General features: G+C 40.0%; 2 protein-coding genes across 3 annotated transcripts in view; one reads left to right on the top strand and one right to left on the bottom strand.

The window, feature by feature from the left end:
* The first annotated feature begins 4,900 nt into the window (after positions 1 to 4,900).
* coa6 (cytochrome c oxidase assembly factor 6) lies at positions 4,901 to 8,468 on the top strand. Of its 2 annotated transcripts, XM_020700553.3 has the most exons (4): positions 4,914 to 5,091; positions 5,991 to 6,086; positions 7,959 to 8,104; positions 8,183 to 8,468. In XM_020700553.3, exons 3-4 carry the CDS (start codon positions 7,961 to 7,963, stop codon positions 8,279 to 8,281), a joined length of 243 nt encoding a protein of 80 aa, XP_020556212.1. In that variant the 5' UTR covers positions 4,914 to 5,091; positions 5,991 to 6,086; positions 7,959 to 7,960; the 3' UTR covers positions 8,282 to 8,468. The 2 variants fall into 2 exon arrangements, with proteins under 2 accessions (XP_004067509.1, XP_020556212.1); XM_004067461.5 differs by lacking the exon at positions 5,991 to 6,086 and having other exon boundaries at positions 4,901 to 5,091.
* slc13a4 (solute carrier family 13 member 4) overlaps positions 8,441 to 16,580 on the bottom strand; it is a 60,026-nt gene continuing 51,886 nt past the window's right edge. The window contains exons 14-16 of the mRNA XM_023952358.2: positions 11,348 to 11,509; positions 10,047 to 10,184; positions 8,441 to 9,958 (exon numbers count right to left, since the gene is read on the bottom strand). Coding sequence (XP_023808126.1) covers positions 9,821 to 9,958; positions 10,047 to 10,184; positions 11,348 to 11,509 — 438 coding nt within the window. The 3' untranslated portion in view covers positions 8,441 to 9,820. The remainder of the gene's footprint in view (positions 9,959 to 10,046; positions 10,185 to 11,347; positions 11,510 to 16,580) is intronic.

Consider the following 16,580-nt stretch of genomic DNA (forward strand, 5'->3'; position numbering starts at 1 on the left):
AGTAAAACAAATGATTAATCACTTATTGAAAATTGTTAAATTGATTGACTTTTAATGATATTACTTCACTTTTTCCAAAATTATTATCTAAATTGATAAATTGATTCAAAAATCTTTCCTAATGTAGCATAATTTTGGACATGTTTTTAACTTTTGATACTTGATGAAATTTTGCTATGAAAATTCCTGAAACAGTGTTGTGTCTATTTTACTGATATAGTATTATTTTTTATTCATATGAATGGCTTTAATAAGTAACATAATCTGCATATATTTCAGATAACTGATCTGCATTTGCCATGTTGATTTCTAAAATAGTTATTTTTGACGTAATACTTAAGTAATTCATCTTTGTCATGTGCTTTATCGATATCTTATGATTTTTAATTCTGTCTGATAAAAACTGGGAACCGGATATTGATAAATCATGTAATAAAATGGTTATAGTATAACGGGGTGGGATTATATAAGTTCGCTTCCTTCCACTCCCTTTCAAGCAATATTTAGTAATATGTCTAATTATCCTAAGTTTGATTAGTTACTGTATGAATGTATAACTGATGATTATATTGCTGTTGTGTATTATTTCTACTTAATTGCTTGAAATAAACCATTTCAAATCAAATCAAATCAAAAACATACATACATACATACATACATACATACATACATACATACATGCATGTATGCATACATAAGGCCTGCACAATATATGGCAAATGTATCGCTTGTCGCAATATCAAGCTGTGCAATATGCATATCGCAAAATACAGCAATATGCAATAAACGTTTACCTTAAATGTGCTAAAACAATCTCATCGCAGCTTGAAGTGTTGAACGAATCAAATGAATCCCTTTATGCATTTGACCCATTGGATGGACCCTTCACGTTGTTGACTAATTGGATGGAGTTCTTTTGTGTTAGATGCTCACCTCCTAGGTAGACTAGGGTTGACTCTTGTTTAAATTACACTGTTGCAGTGAAATTATGTTTTTGGTTGTTTTGCTATTCGTTTATTTATCGCAAGTTATATCGTCATCCCAATATTGATCACTAATATCGCACATCACGGGTTTTCCTCACATTGTGCAGTCCTAACATACATAAATAGATACTCATGTAAATGATGAAATAACAAGTTCTCCTAATCCTAACTTTGCAACAAATATAAACACAACTATTTTCAATTTTTTTAATACATTGTAATAACATTTCCTTCAAAACACTGAAAGTACATATGCTTTATAAACGTTTCATAAAATTAAAGTGTTTCAAACTGGACTATGATCTGATATTCAAGAGATTTAATTGAATCGTCTACTTTTAAAAAGGCCGGGATTTGGTCGTTTCATATCCTGCCAAGATGACATTTGCCATCAACTTCAGAAGTTTCATTCGTCAATGCAATGAATCTTGGTCTAATTTAAGACAACAGAATATTTTGTGCATTAGGGGGTAGTTTTTTTCCCTTGAAAACACATTTTTCACTAATTCTGTCCTCCTCATTATGACAATGCAATCCAAAAAAATAAAGTCCCACTTCAATCATATTTTGAGATATTGTAAAAGCGTTCCCGGTAGTCTTTAAATTACGATAATGCCATTTTTTTATCCAAAATAAAAGCATCTGTGTGTTTTTTTAGGGCAAAGTTTCTGCAGAGCTTTAATTGTTGGCAGGGCCATTGGTGTGGAGCAACCCCACCCCCCCTTCCCCTCCCTGTTGCTGAGAGCTCAGAGCCCGCCCAGTGTAGTTTCTTCATCACAGATTTGGCCTCTTTAAAAAAGCATTTACTCCATCATTTGTGTTTGTCACAGCATCCAAAATAACCATCTCCTGCCCTTCTTTTTGCCTGCTCCTTGGCTGATTTTTTCTCTTCCAGCTGCTCCTCAAACACTTCAAAAGGAAACAAACTTTGCTTTAAGTTCATAAGTGCAGTTTTTAGGAGACTGCTGCATTAAAAAAAACAGAAACACAAGAAGGTCAAACAACTTAAATCAAGTTTGGACAATCCTGGTATAAAAAAAGAAAGACATTCAATTAAAATATGTACTGCGACATTTCACAAACGAGGTTCGTTGATTCTTTTCAGATTCAAAAGTACCCTTTGGTTTAACTGGCTTGTTTTCCTAACAGGGTGGGCACACAGGTGTAAACTTTTCTTAAAGGCCCCATGGAGGGTGAAGCTAGATTCTACTCCCTCTGACCTTCATCTCAACAAGACTATGGCCTGCACTCGCTATGTTCCTCTAAGTACAACTGTATCTTTAAATCCCACAATTACTTTTCAAAATTAAAGCGTTGATTCGTAATATACGTTGTTCTTCTGGAGATTTAAAGCTGTCATGGAGCTGGTCACAACTTTTTCAGGGTGTACTACACCTTCAGCCAACAGTAGCTGGGATAGGCTCCAGCATCCCTGTGACTCAAATGGTTCTGAAGACGGACGGACGGAGTCCATGACCACTGTGGTGTTCACAATTAAGAACATATCTATGTTTTCATTAGTACCATTGGTGAATCATTTCTTATTTCGGCTGTAGTTCTTCAGTCCATCTTTTAGGTCTTTTTACAAACATAGTGGTACTAAAATTAAAAATCGTTCTGAAAACGTTAAATCCACACAGAATTTTGGTCAACGTTGCCTCGTTCCCTTTCACACGAGTGTGTTGCCCTGGAAATCCAATCGGTGACGCTCTGTAGATGTGCTGCTAACATTTTGCTCTGGAAGTGAGCGTGCATCCTCCTAAGCCTCCGTAATATCCCTATATCTCATGTTTTGAGTGGGTCATATGCTAATCCTCTACTCACAAACCTAAGAAACGGAGCAGAGAGGAGAACTCAGCTCACACGTTCTGGTTTTGGACATTTTTAAGAAGCAAAGGTGGCTCACAGTGAACAGATGGACATTTGGTCACACCTCTACATTTCAGGCTTCAGTCAACTGTCTGGTATGAGAGGGTTACAAGGGTTCAGCACCAGTTTTAGTCCTTCAAGGACTAAATCAAGGTTGTTGTTTCTCTTTCGGCTTTTCCCATCAGGGGTCGCCACAGCGAACGAGTCGCACGGTAAACTTGGCAATGTTTTACGCCGGATGCCCTTCCTGACGTAACCCTCTCAAAGCAACCAGGTTTGGGACCGGCACAGAAGTAGAGAAGGGAACAGGGAGCAGCCCGGAGTCGAACCCTGGTTTCACAGACGGAAGGTGCCGCAAACGAGCACGAGCTAAACCGGCTCCCAAGGACTAAATCAAGGTAAAGAAAATAAAAACATGTGACCAGGGAGGTATTCCAGAAAGCAGGTTATGCTAGCTCCCATAGTAAGTTTGAGGCTAAGGAAGTGGATAACCTCAGCTTTCGGTTCCAGAAATTGAAGGTATGTTTCAGGGTATGTCAAGTTACCATAGCAACTCATGCTCTGAACATAACCTGGTCTGGAGCAGGTTTAGTTGAAGGTTAGTTTGTTTTCAGAGAGGTGAAGCAGCATGGCGTGTCCATTAGAAGATGATTTAGTGGATGAAAAAGCTCAGATAATACTTTTTCCACCATGAGAGGGTGATAAGACCACATATGGATGTTGGAAAGATAAACTTTATACTTTGATCTAACTTAATTATTTGCTTCAGTTAAGAAATAATTTTTTGGAGTTCAATCAACTTAAAAATGACACGTAGTTACCAGACATTTATTTTACTTTCATTCAAATTAATTCAATTAAGTAGGTGTAACTTTGGTGCTGCTGTTAGATCGGCACCGCAAGGAATTGTGGGATACCATTCCCTTTTACTGTCTGGACGGATTTTGGTACAAGTGTAGGTTTTTTGTCTAAATATGTTTAGTTGTAGCTGTTTTACTGTGTTTTGCCAAGTTATTTTACCCTGTTATATTTAATTCTTTCTCCTCCATGAGGAAGGGAGAGGATGATGAGTTTATTTACCACCATTAGTGCAACAGTATGGAAGAACTGAAGTTACAGTCAGTCATGATAAATAATTATGAAGCAAGGTGTGTAAACAATTATTGAGTTGGATAGACATGAGAAATTGGGTTGAATACATTTAACTCAACTACTTGTTACCAATTGAATCAATTCATTTAAGTTTTATTTGTATTCACATAAATCACAATGTAATTGGTAATAAGATCAGAAACTTGTGCGTTTACTTTTTCTCCAAGCAGAAACTCTTTCTTTTGCTGATGCAGCCGTGTTACTTTTTTGATGGACGTTTGATCTTCATTCGCTGCCATTAAAATCTCAGACTCCGCCTCACTGAAGTATAACGCTCTCTTTGTTTCTCCACGCGTTTCCATGGTGACTCTGGATATCGGTGATCCATTTTGAATGCCTTTATACTGGCCGTGCACGCGCATTAACCCAGGGTTACCAAGTGGAGCGTAATATCCGGTCTTTTGGAACCCACATACCCAGAGTAAGCAAGTTCAGGCAGATTTCAGCCAGAGTTCAGGGTTAAAGTCAGGGTAGTTTAAACATGCTTCCTGGAATACCCCCCTGGAATACCCCCCTGATCATGGAAATCTGTTATTGACACTTGCAAACAAACAGATGGTACTTTTTAATGAATGTTTTAACTGTTTATTGGTTAAAATAAGGTAATGTCTAATAAGTTCTTGCTTTCATTATGACACTAAATGAACACAAGCTTCCACCGTAATGTCATTTTATTTTGGCAGACTATCATAGTCTATCCACATTAAGTAATTTATTGTCATATATGATAGTAAAAATATGTTTTGTTGTTTTTATTTGTTTGTTTGTTTACCGTATTTTATTCACACATATTTTTTTTTCATCCCCAAAATCCATTTCGTGGCTCGTCGTGCCTCCGTGTGTTTTTCTTGTGCAATGTCGCCCCCTCCTGGTGTGTTTTAGTCACTGCCTTTCTGCGTCATCAAAAGGCGACGCGGAAGTGATTCCGCTGCGCTGCTGTCGTCCTTCACTTTCCTAAGAGAAACGTTACAAAAGGGATTTTATTTTTGTTAGTTTTTCACACAGAAATCCCTTTAGAGTTTTGTTTTTATGGCTCGTCGGTGACAAAAACCAAACAATCGCTGCTTTTTGATCATTTCCGGCGGTGAGTAATGGCATTTATAAATGACAGCTGCGCAGAAATGCGAGTGTTTACACCTGTGGGCATTTGTAGCGTTTAAATAGCAAGAAATAAGAGTTTAGTTTTGGAAATTTGAGATTAAAACACAGGTTCCAAATATTGATATTACCTTAATTATCTTAGTATGTTGTTACTGAAAAATCCTTTCTAAAACATCCTTGAGGTAGAGATTAGGAAACGTTAAAATGATTCAATTGCGCTAATTAGGATTGCTGTGAATATAAATAAACGGAATAATTTTTTAAAAATTGATTTAATTGATGCTAATGCGTAATCATTGTTTAACATAAAATAAAGCGTGTAGCTTGAAGAAAACTCAAACCATGATCCTCCCACCCTTATAGTGCTGGTGGTGGTAGTATCATGATCTGGAGACTTAAGTTAATAGCAGCCTAAGTTATTAATAATAAAAAGAATAATCCATTTTATTTAAAAGCGCCTTTCAAGAAACCCGAGGACACTGTACACAAAAATGTTAAAAATAAACACTAAAATTACAGTAAATAAAAATAGACAAAAAATCAATAGTGAATCAAGATGAAAAAGGTAGAAATAAACATAAGTTTTGAGTTTTGATTTGAAAGTTGGTAGAGAGTCTATGTTACGGAGATCAGGAGGGAATTCCAGAGTTTGGAATCCGAGCATCTAAAGCAGGGGTCGGGAACCTATGGCTCGCGAGCCATATATGGCTCTTTTGATGGTCACATGTGGCTCGCAGACAAATCTTTAATTATACTTTTTTTTTTCATTAGACCAGTCCTTGTCTGGCGCGATGCGATGCCAGAGGCGCGCAGTAGTAGCGGTGCTTGGAGAACAAAATCTCTGCCAGCACTATCAGTTTACTATTATCTATTATTTCACAGAGTTTGTACCAGCCGGAAACCTGTGAATAGACGTGCCTAAAACTACGGGGACAGGATGTTAGAGGAAGAAAGCAGATGGGGGGGACGGCCAGTAAGGTGAACCACACAGGGATTGTAAAAACGTAAAACCTGCTGCCCGTCACTCACTGCAGCGTGTGTGTGTGTGTTTGGCTCCAGGTCTGCATGTGATCAGTCTGTCTCACATCTACAGAACATTCAGACCTACGATGACGTTTAAAGTCTCAACGCCTGCATGAAGCAGAAACTCACCACGTATCAACCAGACTAGACCATCAGCAAAACTACCACGAGAAATACTCACCATTTATCAGCAACAGCATAAAAATGTTATTAAAAATAATCCACAGACTTATTGTACTTTAAAAATGTTGAAATTACATCAAATGCACACATTCACTTGTATATTTAGTTTTAAACATATTGTTGCGGTCTGAGTTGGATGGCTGTTGGGCCGCGTTAGAAGTTCTGGAGTTCATTGAACGCATCGATCAAGCAGAGATCTGATTGGCTCTCAGTTCTGTCGCTCAGCCTGTTGTTAGGTAGTTTGGACCAATGGGGTTCAGCTATGGGCCGAATAAGGGAAATGGGAGGGCTGACGCGGCAGTGAGTGAATATAAAGTTGGGAGAAGCGCTCTTGTCTCTGCGGGAGAGATTCAGGAGTTGCTGAATTTACTGTACGGCGTTTGTCGCGGTCTGCAGTAACCAGAATAAAGAACCTTAAAAGAGGTTAAGTCTCCGTGCCTCACTGTGGTAAAGTGATACTACATTAACCTATGGCTCTTTCGAAATTACATTTAAAAATATGTGGCGTTTATGGCTCTCTTGGCCAAAAAGGTTCCCGACCCCTGATCTAAAGGCTCGGGTTTCCATGGTAACAAGTCCTGCCGGAGGAACAAAGAGCTGAACAGAGGAGGAGGAGCGAGGAAAACGAGAGGGGGGGGTTTGGATATGAATGAGGTCGGAAAGATACGGAGGAGCCAGGTTATGGAGGGCCTTAAAGGTGAAGGGGGAGGAGCTTGAATTGGATTCTGGAGGTTCTGGGAAGCTTAAGGAGAACCGGGGTGATATGACTGAAGGGGGGGGGGGGGGGGGGTTCTGGAGATGATGCGGGCCGCTGAGTTCTGGACCAGTTGGAGCTTATTGAGGGTCTTTTGAGGGAGACCAAAGAGGAGGGAATTACAATAATCTAGACTGGAAGTGACCAGATTGAAATCACACTTGTTAAACCTGACAAAGGCACACCTGTGAAGTGAAAAACATTTCAGGTGACTACCTCTAGAAGCTCATCAAGAGTATGCCAAGAGTGTGCAAAGCAGTAATCAAAGCATGCACACAAATACACGTGTAGATGATGCCATTAGTTACTCTAAATCATAGACATATTTGCACTTATAGATCTATACACGACACACTAAGTCCGTAAAATGTGAAGTTTTAAAAAAATAAAAGGAGTGGGACGACGCAAACCCAAGTATTCCAGGCCCTACTGTGCTTTCCTTAACCACTTTAATTACTTTTTTTAATATTTATTAGGGCTGCATTCTGAGGAAAACTCGTGATATTAGTGATCAATATTGCAATGATGTAACTTGCGACACATGAACAAATAGCAGAACCACCAAATACATCATTTCCATTTGACTCCTACAATTTAAATAGTCAACATAATTGAACCCTCCAACATCCAACATCCAACATCTGATTGGTCAAATGCATAAATGGATTTATTTGATTGGTTAAATACTTTAAGCTGCTAGAAGATTGTTTTAACACATTTAAGGAAACCATTTATTGGAATTCTCGTCTTTTGCGATGTGCGTACATCGCAATGATACATTTAGGATTTATTGTCCAGGCCTACTATTGATCATATCCGGTTCATATAACTAGAACTTAATGACCCCTGAAGTGGTTTAAAGGACCCGTTTCTCCTGTATTGACATGAAGGGATGACGGCTCCAAACTCCGCAGAGCGGCGCGTCTGCTGGGACGCCAGGGATCTCCTGTGGAAGTGCTTGGACGACAACCACGACAGCGCCGAGGCCTGCCAGAAGCAGCAGAGCCACTTCCAGGACAAATGTCCCGCTCAGTGGGTGAGTCCAGCGCCTCTTCCTCGTCTCCGGGCGGCAGGGGGGCTCACCTTTTCTGTGTCCGCGCCTCCGCCCCGACAGGTGAGGTACTTCAGCAAGAGGAGGGACTTCCTGAAGTACAAGGAGAGGATTCAGACCGAAGGCTTCACCCCCGCTGAAGGTCCTCGGGAGAAGTCCTAACGCGTCCAGATGAGGAGGAGGAGGACAGAGGGAGTCCCGTCTAAGTGTTTTCAGCTGCTGTTTCCACGGCAACAGTGACGGATCACGTCAGAGATCAGTCGAAGGGACTCGATCAGCCCCAAAAACCCCCAAGAGTTTGGGAATAAAGCGATCCAGTCGGAGGGTTGGATTGTTTTTATTGTTGAAATCTTCGTCACTCTGAATACGAACGTAGCAGAAGTCACAATTATAGCCGTACATCTCATCAAAGAAAAGACTTTATGTCACACACTTGTGCGTATTTACAGAGAAACATAGCCTCTGGGTCAAAGGTCACCGCCGTACCACCCGGCTGGACGAAGGAGACGGCAGCAGAAGAGAATAAATTACAAACATCCATGAATTTCTATATTATAAAAAAAAAGAATCACTCTAACGGTTGACCTTGTGTAAAAATATAAAGTACATCTTTTACATTCCAGCAGTCGGGGCTGAATTCCAGAGGTTCCTACGGCGGCGTCTTTACTGCGGCGTTTCGTCTGGAAGCTGGAATCTTTCAAAAATGTAGAGACGGCACGATTTCTACTGATGGCAGCAAGACAGGAAAAGGAACGGATTGAGCGGGAAAACAAATCGGTACGAGGGTCAAATCAGGACCGGATGAAGAAAAACCGACAAAAAGACAGACGGAAAGTTTTTTAAGAAAATAGTTTGTAAACTTATAAGAAATATTGAAAAATGTAAAACACACAATTTTGTGAACTCAAAGTAAAAATGTAAAATTTGAAAAAACACTTCAAATTTCTGAGAAATATTTTAACTTAAATGTGTACATTTAAAAATATTCAACTTGATTTAACAAAATACATTTTGTAGTGTCAGAATGAGACGCAGCTGCTGTGTTGTTTAAATATGTCCCTCTTCACTTGATTGACGGCTCTTATTTCAGACATTTTGGAGTTGACCTGAATGCGACACGATGACGTCACCATGTCCCCTGTTGTCACTCATGACCATCGGGCTTCATAGTTTCAACTCCAAAAAGAAAATCTCTGAATTAAAACTGTAAATTGAAAACTGAACGTGAAGGAAAGAAAAGCTGAAAAAACATGATATTTTTATTTGATTTAAACATTTCTTATAAGTTTCCAAAGCGTCCTTAGGAGTTTAAAACGTTGACTTTAAGCCGATCCTGATTTGAGCCCACGGTTCGGTTCTGTCCGTGGAAAACCCTTCAGTTTTTGGGTCTGCACTGATCACAGGTTCTCTGAACACAGCGGCATGACCTTCACAATAAAAGCAGAGGAAAAGCTTCCTGAGGCTCCAGGTCCTCTGAGGATCTGCTGAAAACGGAATCCTGGCGCAGAAAAGACAGGAAAAGATCTTGGATTGTCACGAAAGATTCATTGGGATTCGAACCTGTGTGTGTGTGTTTGCTCCGCAGCCGTCCTAAAAACCCGCCACCGGTTCCTCCGGTGTCGCTCAGCAACAGGACGGATGTTTCCTGTCCTTCCTGTCGTTTAGCCGTCACCCCCCCTTCCCCGCCTAAATCCCAGGCGGTTATAAGCTCCCGGTGACGTTGCGGGCCATGGCCCAGACGGGGAACTCGGTCAGGTTAAAGAGGGGGACCCCCCAGGTGGTGATGGCCAGCATCACCACCGCCACGCCGATCAGGTTGACCCCGAAGCCGGCTTTCACCTGCAGAAGAAGAAGAAAAAGGGGGGCGGTTCAGGCGGCGGGGACGGTGGCGCGGGGGGCAGGGGGGGGGGGTCGGTGCGGCACGTACCATGTCGCTGATCTTCACGTGGCCGTAGCTGAAGACGATGGCGTTGGGGGGGTTCCCCACCGGGAGCATGACCCCGAAGGACACGCACATGGTGGACGGGATGAGAGTGTGGAGCGGGTTGATGAGGAGGGTCTCCGACTGGATGATGGAGGGAAGAAAAAACACGGAGCAGAGCCCGGATGATCAAAACAAAGAAACACAAAGAGGGCAAAGGCTGAAGGAAGACCCCCCAGGAGAGGAAACGTGGCGCTTTCCATGAAAACCATTTCAAAATAAAAGTTTGCCAACAGAGACGATGTAAAAAAACCAGCTGGTCCACAGCAGAAAATACTTTGAAAATAGCAAAACATCCTCAGATTTCATTTTCACAACTGAATCTTTGTCAAATCTAAGGTCAAAGTCAGAAGTTTGACAAAAAAAAGGAAAACATTTGGAATGATTGAAGGTTTTTTCTGATCTACAACTCAAAACTCCTGATTTAAATGCATCACAACAATTTTAAAGTGGAGACTATGAGGAGAGACACGTTAATTATTAGAACATTTCCCAATAGAGCAGAAATATTAAAGTGTCATTTGAAAGTGTAATAAAAGATCAGTATACCAGCAACAATTTCAGAATAAAAGCATTTTGATTAAAGGTTCAAATCCTCACAAAGATGTTTAAAAATAATGATTTTGAAAATATAGTGCAAAGACATTTGAAATCATGAAAAGAGACATTTTAAATAAAAATGTCTAACAATGAAAATACAGTCAAGCATATGGAATATGTATAATAACAGACCAAATTAGGGGGAATTAATTCAACACGTCCGCATTTACATCAAAATGAGCCGAATAAATCTATATAAATGAAAATAAATGAGTATTATGAGTAAGAGAGACGGCTCCCTGATCCATGATTGTATTTTTAAAAGGAAGGTTTTTCAGTACAAACGTTGACTCCATGAAACCTGTCCAAAGTGTGTCTAAATTTACCCATAATTCTGTTAGGATGGACTTTATCAGAAAATGTGTTGCTGGCCATAATACTTGCAACACATTAGTAAAACGAATAACCTTTGGTGACCCCAGAGGGTCCGATCCCTTCACAGAGCTGGGTCTCTGTGCTCTAACGTCAGCCGTCCTCATGACAGCTCCATCCCATAAAGGTGCGCCTCTCTGAATAAATACAAAATGTCATAGCTGCTCTGGGTATGTGGCGTTTTGGTTACTATCCAGCAATCACCGCCACCTCAGTGAACGGATTCAGAGCGTGGACCGCGGCGTGCGTGTCGTGACCGAGAACGCGGGTCGTACCAGTGCAGACAGGATGGGCAGGAAGACGGTGAGAGTCGCCGGGTTGGAGGCGAACTCCGTGACCGCCGACACCAGCAGGCAGGCCAGCAGGGTGACGGCCCAGGGGGGGAGGCCGCTCATGGGCTCCAGCTGTCTGCCGATCCACATCGACAGGCCCGACACCTGCAGAGGACCAACACAGGTGAGTGAACGCCACGGGGACAGCGCCCTCTGCTGGCGGAGCAGACACGCCTTCAACTGGGTCCATGACCGGCAGGGTTTAAATCGATGCCAACACTGAACTTTAGGGTAAATGTTTTGAATATAATCGCACATCCGTGGTACATTTTTGTGTTAGATTTGTGGGAATTCTGCACTAAAGTCAAATGAACACAACAGCTTAATGTTGTTTAGTAGAATTTCACTCGTTCACATGTAAAAGGTTGAATTTGTTTTCAAACACTGCCAAAAAAAGGCAAAATTTGAGTCTAATTTCAACTTCTTATTACACTTGATTTAAGAAACTCTTATCACAACTTTTCATTAATGTGTAACAACTTTTTTCCCCCCAAACTTTATTTGTTTTATGTATACATTGTTCAAAATCTCCATCAAATCACAGATATCAGTTAAAATAAAGGTACTTCTGCAAAATCTTCTTTAAGAAAATGGAACAAAAGAACCGAGAGAAAAAAACAGAACAAACAACTTCTTTTAAGACAATAAAATCTTGAGTCCTTTGATCCTAAGACTTCTTATTTTAAGTAAAATCTCTAATGAAACTAGTGTTTTCCACTTTACTAAATATTTCCAAGCAGAAGTTTTATTAGTGAATGTCAAGAAACAGACTTGCTTTATTTAGGAAAACTGGAAAGTTGGGTTTGACTTACACTTCAAAAACTGAATATTACAAAAGTAAAAATGTCTTTTTTCTGAATATCAATCTGATCAAGAAAGTTTGAATAATCAAAGTTTCATAAAACATGTTTAAGAGACTAGATCTTTTTTTTTCCAAGTTCTTGATGAGACCATTTTTCGACTCATATTATCTTTTATTAATTAACAGCATTTTTGTCAAATGTTTGGACTTTTTCCTAAAAGGCCTGTTTTGCAGCGTACAAGTCCCATATCATTTCTAAGACAAATGTATTTTAAAATGTGTCGTTTAAGATGATTCTGCTCTAGAATTAAAATAGTTGGTCTGTTGCGGAGCTTAAACTAGGATAGACTTGAGGGAAAATTTAAATAATTACAAAATATAGAAAACTGAAGCAAAACATGCTTGTTTGAAGATATATATGCAATGATTAATGACTGTTTATTGATCATTTCCAGATTTAATTTAGTCTAAAACTAAACAGAACATCACAACTTATTTAAAAAAAACCTTAAGACAAAATCTACTAGTCAACAAACCCGTCTTGTATTCTATATTTTAACTTGTTTTGAGAAGAACATATTTTTCTTCAAGTCATTTTTGTCACTTTAGAACGCTGCAAAAACAAGTCAAATTATATTTTTCTTCTTTAAATAAATATAAGAAATCTACCCACGGGGTAAGAAAAACCGTCTCACCAAGAGTTCTTAATTTGAGAAATATTCGAGTCACTAAGGCAGGGGTGGCGAACACGCGGCTCTCGGCCGATAAAGATGCGGCTCTTTGCGTCTCATCATATTGGGACGACCCGGGGGCTCGCCCCGCCTTCAGCCCCTAAGACTCATGGGAAGTGGAGAATTGTGGGTGTAAGGTTCCTCACCATGAGTGAGGGGGCTATGAGCAGAATTCAGATCCATGCTGTTTGGCTGATTGTGGGCATGCTCAATGAAATGGACATTGACGCTGGAAAGGTGGTTATGCAATCTGCCTTTATGTTGGCGTCTCTCTCTCTGCTGTTGTGTAGAGATATTACAATAAACAATAAACTGTGCCTCATTTCATAATTTTCCTACTTAAACTACACTCAAATCCATCAGAGGACATTAAAAATAAATAATAATGTAAGTAATTGGCAGTGTGTGTGTTTTGATGCTGCTCCCGACACATATGTTACCTCCAACCTCATTTGTGCGGGTTACGCCCAATGTTGGAGAAAATAACTAAACATTTGATGTGCGTGCAGACTGTTACCCTCATGGACAAAATGGCGAAATTCAGAGTATAAAGAGAAACACATGACGTTTCTGGAAGAATGGGAAGATTCTTCCTTTTTTACTGAATGGAATGGCACTGTGTTTATTATTATGAGCTTTTGGAAGCAGTACCATTGTTCATGGCAGAAAAGAACTTAACGTATCCCGGAGAAAATGAAAAACTTTTCCTGATCATCTGACACAAAATGACTCCTTTATGAACAAGTTGGAGCTTTTCAAAGTGCAAACACACCTGACTGAGCATGCCTGTGTATGGCAGGCCATTTTAACATTTAAAAGCTGAGTTTGACTATCCCGAATTAACATTGTAGATATCACCGACGTATTTCTGACTAGTCGTAATTACATTTTGGATAGTTGGAATTGTAATCCAAGATATCTGTAACGTAATTGTGACTAGTCGAAACGACCGATAGAGATATCTATAATTCAGTTTTGACTAGGCAAAACTGAATTATAGATATCTGTAATGACGTCATTGAAACGACATTCAACTCGTCACACATCTTAAATGACAATTGCAGATGTCTGTAATTCAGTTTTGCCTTGGCAGAATGAAAGTTAAAGATATCTCAAACGTCATCATCACTAGCTCCTCCTGTCTTGCACGGGCTGCAGCATTAAAAAGACGATTAAAAATCGCTTCGCCCGCTAGCTGCTCTACGACGGAGATTTATGCCCACCAAAAAAAGTAAAATTACAAGATTTTAAGTCGTAAATTTATGAGGAAAAACTCGTAAATTTAAGAGATTAAGTGGAAGTGAGCATTCAGTGCAGCAGCAGGTGAACGCCACACAGCAGCAGAGCAGACCGACTAAACTTTGTTGAACAGGTGAGCTGAATGTTTATTGATAACGTTCTAAATGTTTGGAAGCTCGTTAGTTTGATTTATGATTTATTAATGTTTTATTCATTGATGGGTGGTTTGCAGGATCTCTGCACCCCATTGAAGCCGTTGGTATCCCTGCAGATGTCCACCTGAATCCTTTCTTCCTCCATTAAAGACCCGATCTCTACGTTTCTGTGACGCTTCCGTCCGAGGAGGAGCACCTTTTTTTTTGGCATTTTCAACGTTGTAATGCTAATATAACAGACTATTTTCAATCCTCCTTAATTGTTTTATGTTGGATCGGGACACTTCATCTGGAGGAGAGGTGGATGTAACACTGTTTACTTCCGCATTGGTGTTAGGATGACAGGTTCATGACATAAGGTGACAGATGAACTTCAGGATATGTGAATGAAAAGGAAAATAAAGGCTGCAGCGGTCCTCTACACCCAAACGTGTCTCTGAGCTCCTTATTTAACAGATAAAACTCCGCTTTACCGACACCGAACCCCGGAAAGCCCGCTCCACTGACAATAATCTGATTTTGAGTGGCCAAAAGGTTCAGAATCCCTTTGTTTTAAAGCTATCCGGAAATAAAGCTTCACCAAAGGCTCCACACATTTCATCTTCAAGCTAGGCTCCGATAAACGGAAAACTTTGGTGTTTTTCTCTTTTCTTTTCGCTCTTTCCGACCGTGGTCAGAAGCGCAGGGGAGATTTCCTCCGCCGAAGGCGATTCTCCTTCGGGGTTCACTTTCCTGATCGGAACCCTAAACCTCCAGTGCGGATTAAGAACGACTCCAAAACAGTTATTCTGGGAGGGGGACACCTTCTTTTTATTACGGTGCTCCGTCCTCCGTATCAACGCACACAGTATCAACGCACACACCTCCGCTCCGTGCTCACCCCCATCTCAGCACACACACACAAACTCCACAAGACTTATCTCCTAAATTTACGAGATAAAAGTTGGAATTCAAGAAAACAAAAAAAAATTTGTAAACTAGCCCTAAAACCCCGTCGTACTGCTCCGACATGGTGCTAATCAGTGCTAATTACAAGTTAGCAGGTGCGATTTGAATGATTAGAACAACACGCTCTGCTCCTCCCCTAAAGTGCGATGCGGACCTGACAATTTGCATACAGATATTTTGGTTACTATTTCGCCTAGTCAAAACTCTAATTCAAGATATCTGAAAAGGAACATGTAGATATCTGGAAGTGACTTGAATTCAAGATATCTTTAACTTGAGTTTTGACTAGTAAGAATGAAATTGTAGATATCTGAAACTGGAATTACAGATATCTACAATTCAGTTACAGATATCCATAATTCATGAAGTGGATATCTGCAACTGAATTGTAGATATCTGTAATTGTAAACCCGATACAAATGAATGGTGAAAGTGATGTCATTTGTCCTAGGAATAATTTCTTTGAGGATATCTGAAATTACAATTACGGATCGGAAGAATATAGTTGCGGATATCTGAAATGTTCTTTTTGACTAGGCAAAACTCAAATAAAGATATCTGCAACACACATCCAGTATAGCTTTTAAATGTTAAACTGGCTTGCCATACCTGTGTGAATAGAGTGGCGACCGGGGGGGGATGTTTGTGTATATGTTTACATAAACAGCCTTAAATGTCGAATGCACAGCTCTCCAATACAGCTAACTAGCAGCTCATTGCTTGTTTCCCCTCTGCAGCAATGAACAAGCTGAGTCGCTGATATATTTTCACATTTCATCAATTATCTGCTTTTAATGCTAAAACTCAATCATTAAGTTATAAATAAAAAAAATCATGAAAAAAACATTATTTTTACTGAAGATTAAAATAAATTTATGCTACACACAACAGAAATGCAATGTACTGAATGTGTTTATTGTAAATATGAATCACTCAGACACCAGAAGGATGCTCTGTCCAGATGTTTGTGGATTTGTTGGTGTTAGGGTCATTAAAAGAGGACTGTTGATGAGATACAAAGAATTACCAGTTAAATGCTGTTGGATAAATGGTAAAATATTCAGTTTTTATCATTGTAAATCTGACTTCAAAGGAGTCGGTGCCTCACCAGCCATCAACCTCACTGCACGTCACAGAGTAGTAGTGTGTGTCAGAGAGAGGCAGAGGAAAGAGTGAGAGAGAGAAAGAGATTGTGTGTGTGTATATATGAGATGAGAAAGAGGTGTCTGTGTGTGTGTGGTGGGGGTGTCTGACGTCCAGGTAGTCGCTGTGTTAACTCTGGCTAAGCTGCATTTGATGTG

This window comes from Oryzias latipes, chromosome 23 (assembly GCF_053564925.1).
Source record: "Oryzias latipes strain Hd-rR chromosome 23, Olatipes_Hd-rR_3.1".
In the NCBI taxonomy this organism is placed as follows: Eukaryota; Metazoa; Chordata; class Actinopteri; order Beloniformes; family Adrianichthyidae; genus Oryzias; species Oryzias latipes.

Coding starts and splice junctions, on each gene's coding strand:
- coa6 (XM_004067461.5), top strand. CDS start 7,961: ATGACGGCTCCAAACTCCGCAGAGCGGCGCGTCTGCTGGGACGCCAGG. Junction 8,105..8,182: donor ACAAATGTCCCGCTCAGTGG/GTGAGTCCAGCG, acceptor CCGCCCCGACAG/GTGAGGTACTTCAGCAAGAG.